Here is a 16,453-nt window from a genome sequence, read left to right on the forward strand (position 1 = left end):
GCCGAAATATCCAGCTTCATGTGGCTGCAAGCCCCAACAGCACAAAAAAATGTCTAGCTTCAGAAATATCCAGCTCCGTGTAGCCATGGCCTTAGCCAGGGTTCAGGTAGGGGCTTGGTGGATTCATTTAGCCAGGGTTCAGGTAGGGGTTTGGTGGATTCATTTAGCCAGGGTTCAGGTAGGGGTTTGGTGGATTCATTTAGCTAGGGCTCAGGTAGGGGTTTGGTGGATTCATTTAGCCAGGGTTCAGGTAGGGGTTTGGTGGATTCATTTAGCCAGGGTTCAGGTAGGGGTTTGGTGGATTCATTTAGCCAGGGCACAGGTAGGGGTTCGGTGGGGTTCAAGTAGAATTAAAAGTGTTGAGGAGTACCAGCCTCAGCTGGGGTATTACAACAGTGTCATGGTAGTGTCACCAACTCACCATGGCTCTGAATGTGTTTAAAACCATCTCTGAAGGTGTTTAAAACCATCTAAGGTGTATACTGCCTAAGTCTGTATCACTGCAATACCGCTCGTGGTCAATCCCACGAGCGGTATTGGAGAGATACGGACAAGCCAGCCAGAGATAAAGCTGCTTGTAGGAGTGGTGTGACCACGGCTCAAAAACAAATGGATGCTATCAGCACAGCAGTATACACCTTCAGAGATGGTTTTAAACACATTCCGAGATGGTTATAAACACATTCAGAGCCATGTTGACACTACCACACACACACACACACACACACACACACACACACACACACACACACACACACACACACACACACACACACACACACACACACACGTTAAGGGGGCGTTGTTGAGCAGGCCAGGCACACTCACACTCACACACACGCACGCATGAACACACACACGCACACACACACACACGCACACACGGCAGGCTCTCTTTTATTAGCCTGGCGGAGCCCGACGTTATTATCTGTGTTCATTCCTTCCACAGTATAACGTCTGGCCTTCGGCCTATTGGCAGCTTGAAAAGTGGGCGGGAGTACTTGCCTTGACAGACAGACTCCTCTAACCAATCAGCGTAGCATAACATCTCTCAGCCAGTCGGAAGAACGTCAAACAAACACGTCTTTTCGGCCGATAAACTCCACTAGCGCATCTCCCGTGTTCCTTTTTAATTGTTGTAATTGATTCCAACTCTGAAATAACTGCACTTATTGCTTGTTTTATGGTTAGAGCGTTAACTGTTACAGTTGTTGCATCGCGAGGGCAGCCATTGTTGTTTTGAAAATGCTGCAGGCTGCAGCATGCATCTACGTCACCGTCTACACATGGACCAATCAGGGAAATCTTTTCACTTGTTGTCAGGAAAGACAGCTACGTTTGTTGTGCGGAAGCAGTCACTGATTGGCTCCGATCAGAAAATAATCATAATACTCGCTGCCAATACCTGGAAGTCCAGACGTTATACTGTGGAAGGAATGAGTGAGTGAACGCAGTATGACGTCGGGCCCCGCCAGGCTACTCTTTTATGCCCATGTATGGTGTTCCTTGTCCATGCCACTGTCCAGGCACTGTAGTGATGTCACTCAGTGATGTAATTATTTTTTTACCCTACCCTAGAATCCCGTTTTTAAGATGAGGCCAATAAGACACACACTCACTGTGCAGGCGTCAACTCCTCTCTCTATGTCTCCTGCACAGATCATGGTATCATCCAATCTATCTGGATAGACACCCTCACAGCTCTGCTTAGAGATCAGGGGAATGTGGGCATCAAACAGCTTACTGGAACTTTTTTTATTCTCTTCTCCTGGGGGTCAAGAACACAGAGAGACAACGCAGATGAAGACAGAACACATGTCAACCTAAAGTTTCACTTTCCATTGGTAAATTAATTAATAGCATCAAGCTTCAACACAGGGTTCTAGTGGTTAAATATCTGAAAACACAAACTGACATGAATCCAAAATACACTGATGATTGTGCTGTCACAATGCAACTACTGTATATCTACGAAAAGGTTGTGGGGGTCCCTGCTTCATCTCTCTCAACTAAGGGGTCTCAACGTTGAAGACCCCTCATATAGAAGAATAGACAGTAATAGATGAGCCCAAGTGCATGAATGGCACAAACTGTTCGTGAAGACAATGCGGTTTCCCCTTCAGTTTAGAGAAGTGTGAACCTTCTCTAAACTGTCTTTAGAATGAGGTTGATTCAGATCAGTGCTAATGTGTAGTTAGATACATACCATGTTTAGTGTGGTAATTGAGTCAGATCAGTGCTAATGTGTAGTTAGATACATGCGAGTGCGGCCCCATCCAGAAAGCACACATTCTATGCCATCAGGGAAGAGCTGGTTCGGCAGACAGGCAGTTTTAACATAGCGACTTTCCACGGCACACAGAGGACTGTGGGTGACGTTCAGTTGAAGTAAAGCTGACACACAGAATGGTACATTATTAGCTTCTCTGATGAGCATACATCTCATTTATGAAATGAAATAATTACATTACGAGCCAATGTTGAACAATGTTGCATACTTTCTCCACAGTCATGTCAACACGTTCAGAATGCTAACTGGCTTGATAGTTAATCATGTTGTGTCAGTGACGTATGTAAGTTCATGTCCTCACCAACATCATTATGAACAGCCGATAGACTACCATCACGCAACTTTGATTGCCTGTAATCCGGGTGTTTGATGGCTTTCCCCACAGGGATGACCTGGTCATTCTCTCTCTGCTCTGTATGGTCCAATCTCCCCACGACCACCTGCATCTCCTTGGAACTGTTGCTGTAGAAACAACCAGTCAATCATTAAGACCACTTGATGTTACTGTTACTGTAGAAACAACCAGTCATTCATTAAGGCCACCTGCATATCCTTGGTCATTCATTCATTCACTGAGAACTTCATCTGCAGAAGTTCTCAGATGATACTGTGGTGGTCAGCCAGATCTCGGGTGACAACACGGCTGAGCATGATGGTGTGGTAAGGGACTTTGTGCAGTGGAGCGAGGCTAACCACCTCAGGCTCAATGCAAGCAAGACTAAGGAGATTGTGGTGGAATTCAACACTTCCAAGAGAGTTCCCCCGGTGCCAAGCACCATTAATGGAGAGGTAGTTGAGTTTGTGGACAAATACAAATTCCTAGGAGTGCACCTGAACAATTCACTGGACTGATCGGACAACGCAGAGGCGTTTCACAGCAAGGGGAAAAGCAGGCTGTTCTTCCTGAGAAGACTGAGACCGTTTTGTCTACCCAGGACGGAGATGCGAGAGACTAGGAAAGTCTTTTGTTCTGGCTGCCCTTAAGCTGTATAACGAGACACACAAAGATCGATCGTCGAGGACTACCTTCCTAACCTAGGATGACGGAACTATAGTTGTACTGACTCTGACCTCTAAGGACCTTCCAGGGAGGGTGCTTGTGTGCGTCTGGCTGTGACATCGTTTCTAGTTAGTGGCCAAGCCACGCAGTGGCAAAGGCCACTCATTCATATTGTACTTCATCATTACTATCTCACAACCTACTCAAAATGGGGTCCCACAGCAATAGTGTTTCCCTCCATCTGTAACTCCACGTTCATCAGTTGTTCAGTTGTCCCGCAATATATACATCAAAATGCATGGGTCGGCCAGGAATGGGGTGCTATTACTTTTCTTTCCGATCCACATTACCATGGCGACGTAATTCTCAAAAAACAACGCCCAAAAACCCCATTGACTTTGAATGGGGGACTCAAAAAAAAAAAAAAAAAAAAACAGAAACTTTGGCACCACATGTATAACTCTGCCATACTTCTGCCGCGTGATTCAAAACAGCGGCGTAGTTCGGCCAGTGGAGACGCCCCTCTCGTTCCGCTTGCCTCTGATTTGCCCGTGGCGGCACCCGGGTGGGGACGCTGTCATCTCTGTCAGGCACGTAGCGCGTTACTTTAACAATAACCCGACACGTTATAAGTTATCTTGAGTATGACAGTAGTTCGGGTTTTAATGTTAAAGTAAAGGCGAATTCGGATAAGCTTTAAGGAAATGCCGAGTATGAATGTTAATTCACATTTTATGGTTTCCTTAATTAAGTGTGCCTGCTATGCAATAGCAGAACACTTATTGTAATCCGCCATACTTAAGTAAGTAAGTAAGTAAGTCAGTAATGTTCTTGCAAATTTCGGCACGTAATAAGTGCCGCACAATTTACGCCACCCCCGCAATATATACATCAAAATGTGCGGCTCGGCCGGGAATGGTGTGCTATTACTTTTCTTTCCGATCCGCGATACGATTGCGATGTAATTCGCAAAAAACGACGCCCAAAAACCCCATTGACTTAGAATGGGGGACTCCGAAAAAAACCCAGAAACTTTGGCGCCACATAACTCTGCCATACTTTTGCCTAGCAACGTGATTTAAACTTTAAAATGCACACACAACTTTGGTCTTTTTCCGGCCAATAGGGATGAGCTGTAATTGATTAAGCCCCGCCCCCTCTGTAACAGGAAGTGTCCTTCGCCAAGCAGGAAGTGCCTCTATAACTCATGAACCGTTTGTCGTACAGACTCGCGGCTGGTGTCATAATTTTTTTTTTCTCAAAAAAATGTTTTTTCTCAAATTTTTTTATTCTCAATTTTTTTTTCTCAAAATTTTTTTTTTCTCAATTTTTTTTTCTCAAAAATTTTTTTTTTCTCAAATTCTTTTTTCTCAAAAACATTTTTTTCTCAAAATTTTTTTTTCTCAAAAAAATTTTTTTTCTCAAAAATTTTTTTTTCTCAAATTTTTTTTTTCTCAATTTTTTTTTCTCAAAACATTTTTTTTTCTCAAAAAAATTTTTTTTCTCAAAAATTTTTTTTCTCAAAAATTTTTTTTCTCATTTTTTTTTCTCAAAAAAAATTTTTTTTCTCAATTTTTTTTTTACTTTTTTTTCTCACAAAACAATTTTTTCTCAAAAAACTGTCGTTAAAGTGCGACCCGTGATAACGGCCAAAAATGCGCTAAAACGCCACTAATTAGTCGAAATGGCTGTGGGTGGTGTCATATGAAGAACCATAATGTTAAAGCTTATGCAAAAAATGCTAATGTTAAAAAATGTAACGCTAATGCTAACACCAACCGCTACACAAGGTTGCACAGACTTAGCGAGCTGCAGGCACACTTAAAATTTCTTGGAAATTTTCTTTTCTAGTTGTTTCCTACAGCCCATGTTTTACAACTGCAGTACATTTTTGGCTGTTGTAAATAAACAGTTATGTCTTCTAAGTTATGTCTGCATTTTCTAGTTGTGAACAAAACAAGACAGTATATTTTTATCTTTTCAAAGTGTGTTGTGATCCGTTTTCACTAATTCTAATTTCTCTTTGTGTACCATGCCAACCCATTAAAAAAACAACCAGCACAGAAGATAAATAAAATGAGAGGTCTTTCAAAGTACAAGTGTCAAGTTTATTTTGAGCACAGCACAAAAGTGTCAAGTGCAGGCTTTAACAATTAAATGCGTGTGTGTTGTTAAGAGGGGCGTTTCTATAGAGTATAAGGGCGTCTCCAGTGACCGAACTGTGCCGCTGTTTTGAATCACGCACTTCTGCCTAGCAACGTGAATTCCTATTGGATGGGCTTTAAACAGCCATTACTCCAGTTCACAGCATGACACCGTCTTGAAACTTGGTGTCTGGACTTAAACGGCCAATAGGGACTCATTACTTAAGCCCCGCCCCCTATTAAGCCCCGCCCTATCTTCCTATTGGCTGAGCTTTAAACAGCTAGAACTCCAGTTCGCAGCATGGTATCGCCTCGAAACTCGTTAAGTGTGCCTGCTATGCAATAGCAGAACACTTATTGTAATCCGCCATACTTAAGTAAGTAAGTAAGTAAGTCGGTAATGTTCTTGCAAATTTCGGCACGTAATAAGTGCCGCACGATTTACGCCACCGCCGCAATATATACATCAAAACGTGCGGCTCGGCCGGGAATGGTGTGCTATTACTTTTCTAAGAGAAAAGTTGTATCGTTTAATTGATATTAATTTATTAGTGAATTAATTTTACCCATTGACTTATAATAGGAATCGCAAAAACACACATTCAATATTTTTTTTCTCGCAAACCATAGGGGCTACAGTTTCAAAACTTGGAGAGGAGATTTATAATGATATCAAGGATTAAATAAAAAAAAATTTCGTCAGTTGGCCTCATGGTGGCGCTATAACAGTCCACTTTACCTTTCGGCCTGTAACTCTTGAACCGTGGGTCGGAAAATAAAAATTCATTTTTCCCTGGATTCCTTGGGTCATGACGCATCTCCTCATATAGGCCACGCCCATTTGCGTCAGGATAGATTTTCCGCCATTTTGAATTTTCTTCAAAACACACTTTTTGCTCCTTTTCCTACATATTTTCTCCAAATGTCACAAAAATCGATACACACGATCTATGGACTCATGCGATAAACATATTTAAACAATATTTTGATAGTCCATACCGTTCTTCCGTAACAGGGTTCCAAAGTTAGCGGGAGGAGCCCGTTTTGTAAGAAGTAGCCATAAATCACAAACGAAACATCCAGTCAACACCAAATTCTAACCACAAGAGGGGGGCGCTATACTGAACATATACCCATAAGCATTTCCACTTCGACCCATAGGGGGCACCACAAACGCGCAAAACGTAACCGCTAATGCTAATGCGAACAAATGCTAATGCTAACAAATGCTAATGCTAACACATGCTAATGCTAACAAATGCTAATGCTAACAAATATGCTAATGTTAACACATACAAGGTTGCACACACTTAGCGAGCTGCAGGCACACTTAAAATTTCTTAGAAATTTTCTTTTCTAGTTATTATTATTATTCCGCCACTTTTTCTCTAGTGGCTTGACCGAGCAGTCGCTTTTTACGAAACTCGGCAGTATGGTAGAGGACTATTCCAAACGACTAAAACACGAAGCTTGCAACAATTGACCAAAGGGTGGCTCTGTAGGAAGCCTTTGAAAATGCAAACTTTGAACAGGTATAGCTCATGCTCTGTTTGAGATACAGCCAGGAAACCTGTATACACGTATGCGTCTCCTCATGCCGAACAACTTTTACACTCTGACTTTTGACCTCTGACCTTTAGTTCTCCCACAATTTTGAATTATACGAAAAACTGTAAAAATCTATCTCCTCCTGGGATTTTCGCGTCATGTGCACAAAACTGTTTTTACATGAACTTTGGACCAATACGGTTAGATCTGTCTCGCGGATTTTTTTAAAAGTGAAACATTATTTTTTAATAATTCACTGAATACTGCAGTTTTATGCAAATTATTCTTCTGCCTCTAAATCATACATGCAAAGTGACACGTTCATGGCATTTGGCAAAGATGTAGAGGGTTAGTCCAAATATCACTGAAACCATATCACTATAACCATATTACAATTGGCCAAAGGGGGGCGCTATACGAAGCATTTGAAAATTCAAACTTTAAACGGGCATAATTCATGCCTCGTTTCGTTTAAAGACATGCAAGTTGCTTACATGCCTTGACTCAAGCGGAAGCCATCTGTGTCTTTAAGTAAGCTCCGCCCATTGATTTTCTGCCATTTTGAGCAGTTTGTACAACGCTTAAACCCTTTTATTCTGGAATTTTTGCGTCACATGCACAGAACTTTTTTTACATGAACTTTGGACCAATATCTAAAGATCTGTCAAAGTCAATGAATATTGCATTTTTATGCAAATTATTCTTCTGCCTCTAAAACATACATGCAAAGTCAATTATTCATGATGAACTACTGTAGAGGGTTAGTCTAAATATCACTGAAACCAATCTTACCCCAATTGGCCAAAGGGGGGTGCTATGTCACTTTGAAAGAAAATAAGATTGCAGGAAAATTCCAGAAACACTTGCTTACATTTACTCAATTACTTTTACGTCGAGCCTCCAAAATATGGAAAAAACATTAAAATATTGTGGCACTCAGTTTAATAAAAGGCACTCAGTGTGTCAAATACATTAAATTAAACTTAAAAAAAAACATGACTGGTCAATAACGTGTGACAGCCGTAGTGTAGTGGTTAGTACCTGTGCCTGATTATGCGGAAGGTTGCGAGTTCAAACCCCACATTGTGTTGAGTTGATGTTAACTCTCCTACTGCCAGATTATTTATTTATTTATTGGGTCTGGTGCCATCAAAAAGCGGCTTACATTTGCGACGTTATAGTAGATAGATAGACATTTATTTATTTATTATTATTATTTTTTTTGATTGTGCAATAGTGCACTTTGGTCTGCCAGGCAGCAGAGGGCGGCGTCATGCGAGAATGAATGTGAATTTGCCTGTTATGTGTTGCCGTGCATTCAGACCAGTCACTGGCCACAGAGCCTCACAGCCAGAGAAATCAACAAGGAAGTGAATTGGTCTCCGTTGATGTTAACGCATAATGGATTTTTTACACCATCACCGCGGAAAATGTGTTTACAGTACACGGCGGCGCGACCCCTCATCAGCTTAAGGACATCAACAAGGTAAACGAACGAACGCGAACGAGCGCCGTATTGGCGCGGAGGTCTCTTGAGAATTGGGGCGAACAGGAACGTCCAAAGCAGTATAAGAGTTAACATCCTGGATGCCCACGGTGTGTGCATATGTCAAACTCTTTAACCCATTTAGGCCTAACCTATAGTTAGGCCCAACTCAGAAATTAGCCTACAAAAACAAATATGTTGATACATACTGTACATGTACTGTAATACTTATTAATATATAGCTTATAAGCCCCTCCCATACACTAAAATGTGTACCCTGCCTGAATGGGTTAATGTTGACACGTCTGATCTAATTCAAGATCACATTCATGTTTAAAATGAACCCTTCTCTACCGGCCGTATTTTTTCTGTTCTGAGTTAAAGAAAATCGAAAATTTCAGAAATACTCAGATTACGTTTACTCAGATTGCTTTCACCCCAAGCCTCCAACATATGATAAAATACATTCAATAAAATACTGTGGCACTTGGTGATTAAATCATTGTTCAATCGAAGGCACTCAGCCTACATAGAACTTTTTTTTTCTTTTTTTAACAAACATGATTGGTAGATCCTGTGGCTGTCTAGTGTAGTGCTTCAATGAACTGGTTTGCTCAACTCGTTGTTGAATTTGCCGTATTTCTGGGTATCTTGGGTGCGGAATTCGGGATAACATAAGAGAAGCAACCCGCATTCACGTTTTCATTAAGAGTCTTTTTGAGCGGTGGTTACACCGTCTCCTATACGTGGCCGTGTGTGTATGCGTGTGTGCGTGTCTGTATGTAGCCTGAAGTACCTTTTTTCACCACACATGTTAAGGGAGGGGCGCTGTTGTTCAGGCCAGGCCAGACACACACACACACACACACACACACACACACACACACACACACACACCCACCCCACACACACAGGCACCCCTCCCCCCCCCCCCCCCCCACGACCACCGCTCAGTTCACACGGGTGTGATTTTTAATAGTGGAAGTGTGGAACAGCAGCAGCAGTAGTCAGAGGAGGACAGACGTGTTTTGGCCCTTATAGGCCATCATCAGTGTTACTAACATGCAGTGGAAGTGACGTATATAGGCCTATATTGTTGATTATATGAAATACAATACAGCTTGCAGTACTACCACTGGCCAACCCTTGCGGCCCAACCACCTGCAGCAGCTGAATGGAATGTTGGATTCGGAGTCTGGTGCAACACAAAGGTTCTGAACCTGGTGAGAGCAGGAGAGGACCTGGTGAGACGTAGGAGGGGCCCGGCCAGGAATCAACCCATAGAGCCTAGTTCTTCCATGCGCCAGAGTGGCGCTGCCCCCAATCCCGGCAGAGTAGTTCCAGTGCAGCACATTGAGTGACCCTGGTCTTTCCCTAATAGGACTGATCGTGGATAGCTACTGGGACGTAAGTCAGGACTTGATCAACCCCGGCTGGGTCACCTGGGCGAGGGTGTATGTTGCGAGATCCGAAACACCCGTCGACCCCAGGCTACATCACTGATGATACGTCCCAGTTGCATCCTCGTGATGTTTTTTTTTTTTTTTTCATAGCTGTGTCTCATAGAAAATAGAAAATAACAAATCCCACAGAGATACATTTATAGAAAACAGTTTAGTATTAATTCTTTGTTTAAACCTTTAGGGAACTCTGTGTTCATGTAGTGGATCCAAAAAGCCTCTCTGTAATAGCAATCGGTCTCTGTCTCCTCCTCTCTTAACCCTTAAGTTCTGTTCAGATTCACTACACCTTCGTTCTGTTCGGGTCATTTTGACCCGGGAGGTATTTGGTTTAAAAAAAAACAACACTAATATAAATTTTAACTTAACAAATCATCATGATACATTGACTTTGACTCAATACCAAACAATTCATATGATATATATGGTAAATGTTTGCATTTCTGCTTTGCTATTTCACATTAAACACTGAAAGAGCTAGGCGTTTTTAATGATTTAGCTGAAATTCATGTAAAAAAAACTACTTTATTTAATACTGGGCAATATTGCTCATGCTTATAGGACAAAATGAAAATCAGACAATATTTTTATGAACAACATGCCCATTAATTGAATACTTGGTGGTTCAACAGGACATCATTCTCACATAGAGCTGAACACACATGTGAACACACATGAACGTCACATATGAATATACACTTGACCGTATACACTAGGACAGAGGTTTTCAAACACTTTGGTCTCAGGGCACCCCTGTAAACAACATTTTCATCAGTGTTACTTTACAGCACCTTATGTTTATGTAAAATAATGTACAATTTCCCCTAAGATATACAGTCACAAGGAAAACTTCAGATAAGTGAGGGGTGAGGGGTGAGGAGGGGAGGGGTGAGGGGTGAGGAGGGGAGGGGGTGAGGAGGAGAGGGGGTGAAGGGTGTGGGGGGGTGAGGGCGATAGGAGGGGGAGGGGGGGAAGGAGGTGACTGTGTGTCTGTGTTAGTATACATGCTTTCTTTTATTTCTGTGCATCTGGGGTGGGGGGGGGGTGTGTGGGAGGGAGGTGGGAGGGGGGGGGGGGGGGGTTGGGGGGTTTGGAGGGGAGGGGATAAGGGCAAGGTGAGGGGGGTTGGAGGGGTGGAAGGGGTTAGGGGGTGATTGTGTATCTTTGTTTGTACATGATTCCTTGCATTTCTGTGCATCAGGGGTTAAGTGTAGGGAGGGGGGGGGGGTGCGGAAAGGGGGGGAGGGTTCGGAATGGGGCTTCGGAAGGGGGGTGTTAGAAGTGGGGGTGACAAGTGGGGGTGACTGTGTGTCTCTGTTTTGGCATAATACTGTGTATTTCTGTGCATCTGTGCTTCCGGGTCAAAATGACCCGAACAGCACTTAAGGTTCAAAAAATATGAGGGGGGTGTAGCATGGGTGTAGTGCAAAAATATTTTTTTTACATGTTCATCTCAGAAGAATCTTTAAGGCCAGTGAGTTTCAGGTGGAAACAATTTAAACTTCTACCTTTTTTTTCCAAATGAAAATGTAAAACGGGTCAAAATGACCCGAACAGCACTTAAGGGCTAATGTGTACATAGTAGCCTCAAGGTAAACCTAAATGCAGAAAACGTAATATGGTGTGACACTTAATCATAATGGTGTGACATGTCTGCTTGTCACGCCATATGACTTGATTGTCACACCATATGATTTATACTGTATTTAACTACAGATATAACAATACATAACAAAGTTCCATGTTTCTTTTGTACATTTAAACATTTGTTTTAAACATTTTTACATAAAATGTAATTTAGCTTCATTCAGTGATACTTCAAATTCATCAGACAGAGCAGAAACCCCTTCACAGAAACCTTAACATATTGTTTCAATCTAAACAATATTTTCTCTTTGTCTTAAACTATACATTCCATTTTCTTTTGTCAGCTGGAAAATGACAAGTGCTGAGAGAACGAGAAAGTACAGGGAGAAACTAAACAATGACCCAGCAAGGAGAGAGGAGCCAAAGGGGCGAGACTGCATTTTCTACGAAGAGCAGGAGGTTGTCTGTGGCATAGCAGAACCGCAACAAGGCAGCCGGTTTGCTACCCTCACCAAATACGACTGGCTGATGTACAATACAGTCTAAATGTATAATCTAATCTGATCTAATACTTTTGTACTTTCACTCACTGGACTGGACAGTGGACAGTGTTAAGGTAGGACCCGAGACAAAACTAGCGAAAATAGCTGATCTACAAGCTCTCAACACGTTGTGCTGCGAGAGCTTGTAGATCAGCTATTTTCGGAGTTGCGCAACCCAGCACTCTTTAGCTAGTGGAGATGTGGTGTAATGTCATGATTCCTAATTACATTTGTTCAACACAAAATGCTGTGTTCAAGTTCAGGAGACTTCGGAAAAAAGCAATTTACCTGAATGCTGAGTTCTGTTTCCACTAATTGGTGTTAATAAAATGTTGCCTTGGCTCCAAGTGTGGCTATGCGCCTTATTGTCTCTTTAGGATCCTTCTGCCGTGGGCCGGCAGAAGACTTAGGTGTGCGTAGCATTCCTGTGCACATCCTCATCATCCATCTACTACTACAATTCTTTCTTATCCCATGTTAAAGCCCTACAATAATATCCTGTTCAGAAATATTAAGGCCATGTTATCCTGGGTAATTGTTTAATCAATCAGTAAAGTTCAGTACTCACTAATAGGTAGGTTAAAACACAGTTTGCTTTGACACATGAAGATATGATCATACGGTGTGACACTAAATCATTTGGTGTGACATTCCAAATAGTGAAAAATCATACCTTTATTAATGATTAAACCAAAAAAATGTTTATGGATTACATAGAGAATATTATCAGGAAGAGTCACAAATATTTGTGTAATTTTAGAGAAAGTTTTGACAGAATACATTTAAAATATGTTGTAAGATCATGAACATGGGCCTCACACAGAGTGTCGATTATGAAAAAAATATACAGATATAATTAATTTTCAAAAAACTATAGTGGATCACTGGTTAGTTATGATAAAGGACTTTGATAAAGTGAGTAACTTAAGAAAGATGTACTCCATTTTCATTTTATGAACAATTATTTTCATGTCACACCATATGACGATTTTAGGCACAAGTACAACAAACTGCTGAATAAAGTCTGATTCCAATAAAATATCTAAAAACAAAATGTATTTCCATAAGGTTGAGAGTGAGTATAACAAAAGTAAATAACTTTTATGCCTGCAATTTAAAGTTTTTTTAAAAACAAATTTTTTGGGGCGTCACGTCACTGACCCATATATATATATATATATATATATATATATATTAGTAGAGCAGGAGAGAGGGGTCCGACGGCACCCAAATTACATGTTTTCGAAACCTGTTTTTTTTTAAGACCCTTATGGTGTCTAGTTATGATTTCTGCTTGTTGCCGTGGTCAACTAATGTCTCATGGGGTTAATTTTTAACCTTTTCTTACATCTATCCCCAATCTGAACGATACAATGGACATAACAAAGAATGCCATAACACTTGAAGTAAACAACCTACAGGGACAAATTAACACATTTTCTATTTATCTTGATACAAGGAATTCATTTATGTAATTTTTTTTTTTTTTTTTACATTCAAGCACATCTTCACCCTATTTCAGGACAGAAACAGTGAAAAACCAGAAAATGTTCAAAAAGCATCTATATTTCTCTTTGTACAAATACATTAATGTGTTATACCACATGTTTATTAGGGCCCTTGTGGTGTCTAGTTATGAATTCTGTTTGTTGCCGTGGTCAACTAATGTCCCATGGGGTTCATTTTTAACCTTTGCTTACATCTATCTCCAATCTGAACCATACAATGGACATGACAGAAAATGTCATAACTCTTGAAGTAAACAACCTCCCGGGACAAATGAACACATTTTTCTATATGATCTTGATACAAGGAATTCATTTACGTCATTTTTAACATTCAAGCACATCTTGACCCTATTTCAGGACAGAAACGGAACATTTCAAACACACACATATAGGCCTATATTTCTCTTTGTACAAATACATCAAGGTGTATTCTTTTTATACAACGTGCTTGACCCTAATGGTGTCTAGTCAATATTTCAACTTGTTGCTATGGTCAGTCAATGTCGCTTGGGGTTCATTTTTAACCTTTTCTTAAACCTAGCCCCAAAACAAAACATAAGATGGAGATAATAGAATATACCATAATTATTGAAGACAAATCAACACATTTTCCCAAATAATTTGCACCCAAGGAACTAATTAACCCTTAAGTTCTGTTCAGATTCACTACACCTTCGTTCTGTTCGGGTCATTTTGACCCGGTGGATATTTGGTTTAAAAAAAAACAACACTAATATAAATTTGAACTTAACAAATCATCATGATACATTGACTTTGACTCAATACCAAACAATTCATATGGTATATTTGGTAAATGTTTGCATTTCTGCTTTGCTATATCACATTAAACACTGAAAGAGCTAGGCGTTTTTACTGATTTAGCTGAAATCCATGTAAAAAAAAACTACTTAATTTAATACTGGGCAATATTGCTCATGCTTATAGGAAGGGGGGGAGGGTTCGGAATGGGGTTTCGGAAGGGGGGTGTTAGAAGTGGGGGTGACTGTGTGTCTGTGTTTTGGCATAATACTGTGTATTTCTGTGCTTCCGGGTCAAAATGACCCGAACAGCACTTAAGGTTCAAAAAATATGAGGGGGGTGTAGCATGGGTGTAGTGCAAAAATATTTTTTTTACATGTTCATCTCAGAAGAATCTTTAAGGCCAGTGAGTTTCAGGTGGAAACATTTTTAACTTCTACCTTTTTTTTCCAAATGAAAATGTAAAACGGGTCAAAATGACCCGAACAGCACTTAAGGGTTAAGGGGTTCAACTAATTCTATACCTTGGAACTTCAATGTACACATATCATGTCCTGTGTCATTAAAATGTCAAGCTATAGGGGATTTTTCAACTTTGGTTCTGATGTTACTTTTATGTTCTGTGATTCTAGTTCTCAATTCTCTCGTAGTGTTTCCTATATGTGTGTGTGTGTGTGTGTGTGTGTGTGTGTGTGTGTGTGTGTGTGTGTGTGTGTGTGTATATATATATATATATATATATATATATATATATATATATATATATATATTATTTGTTCACTCTCTTGATGAACCTTGCTCTTTACTGTACTCTGTTCTTGTCTTGTCTTTCTATCTATCTATCATTTATCCAGAGAAAAGTTTGAAGTTATTGCTGTTGATGTACTGACATATTATCTTGCGTATTATATTGATGCCTGCTTATTGTAAGTCACTTTGGATTAAAAGCATCTGCTAAATGCCTAAATTGTAAATTGTAAGTACTCTACAGATGTACTCTACGGATTGGCAGAACATTGAGCTTGTAGATCAGCTATCTTTGCTGCTTTCATGACCTTTTCCGACTTTGAAGTTAAAACTACATATGAAGGTGGATTGTGCTTTTCAATGGGGATGGAGCGGTTCCTTGATATGTTCGAGTCTCTACACAAATACATTCCATTAGCCATACAAATACCCAATTCTTTTGGAAAATCAGACTTGGAACGTTGTAAAAGGTTTTGCACCAGAAATTATATCAAGGACCTTCAAGGATCACAACCTGGGTGGACATTCTGGTCATCTAGCTACTGGAAAGCTACAGGGTGGGTTCAAACACCCCTATTGTGAAAAAGGGACAGATGACAGCTTTCTCTCTCTGGTTGAATATCTCTGTGATAATTCATTCTAAAAAAAAGCACATAATAAGCTTTCAGTTGATGCCTTGTTGATGCATGTTCCCACTAAAGCCACTAGATGGCACTGCGCCTTTTTTTGGTCTCCCCGAAGTGAGATCCATTTCAAGCAATGCTCTTCAGAGCTGAAGTCTATGCTGCACCTTCATTCTTCCAACCCACACCATGAATATGGTTGGAGTCGTGTCACCAGGGATGCAGAGATGATGGTCAAGGTCATGGCAGCAGTAGAGACCAACCCATTCAAAACAGCCTCAACATCCCTGATCAACATATCAACTGGACAGTGTGCAGATTGCTCAGTCAAGACGAGTGTGAAAGTAATTGGTCTGAAGGCACTGTCTGAGTCACTGTCCAGTGATCAGAAGAAGACACATATTGTGAAGCCTTCCATACACAAAACATGAAGCAAAAGAAGTCCAGGGCGAAATCTTCTGCACCTGGCAAGAGCAATGAAGTTACTGCCCTTCTGCGCATGACACAGATCATCGCCAGTGGTGGAGAACTCGACATTGTTGACTTCATAGGCAACTATGAGTGCAGTGACTTTCCCCCGTCCCTCTTCCAGGAAGATGTGAGGTATGAGAACGGGTACCAAAGCAAGCCTTGTAAAGATCCTGAAAGAGGAGACCAAAGTGACCAGCATCCCTGATCTACCTCAAGATGACAAAAAGACAGCATTAGTCGTTGATGCTATGTGCGCGATACAACAATGGTCTTTTCACAAAGGTGAAC

General features: G+C 40.9%; 1 protein-coding gene across 1 annotated transcript in view; it reads right to left on the reverse strand.

The window, feature by feature from the left end:
• Positions 1-16,453, reverse strand: part of LOC308284550 (uncharacterized protein) — a 74,981-nt gene that overhangs the window by 2,176 nt on the left and 56,352 nt on the right. Inside the window, exons 15-16 of the mRNA XM_080725208.1 lie at positions 2,592-2,752; positions 1,620-1,768 (exon numbers count right to left, since the gene is read on the reverse strand). Coding sequence (XP_080581334.1) covers positions 1,620-1,768; positions 2,592-2,752 — 310 coding nt within the window. The remainder of the gene's footprint in view (positions 1-1,619; positions 1,769-2,591; positions 2,753-16,453) is intronic.

Source organism: Nannobrachium achirus, assembly GCF_963921795.1.
Source record: "Nannobrachium achirus genome assembly, chromosome: 5".
In the NCBI taxonomy this organism is placed as follows: Eukaryota; Metazoa; Chordata; class Actinopteri; order Myctophiformes; family Myctophidae; genus Nannobrachium; species Nannobrachium achirus.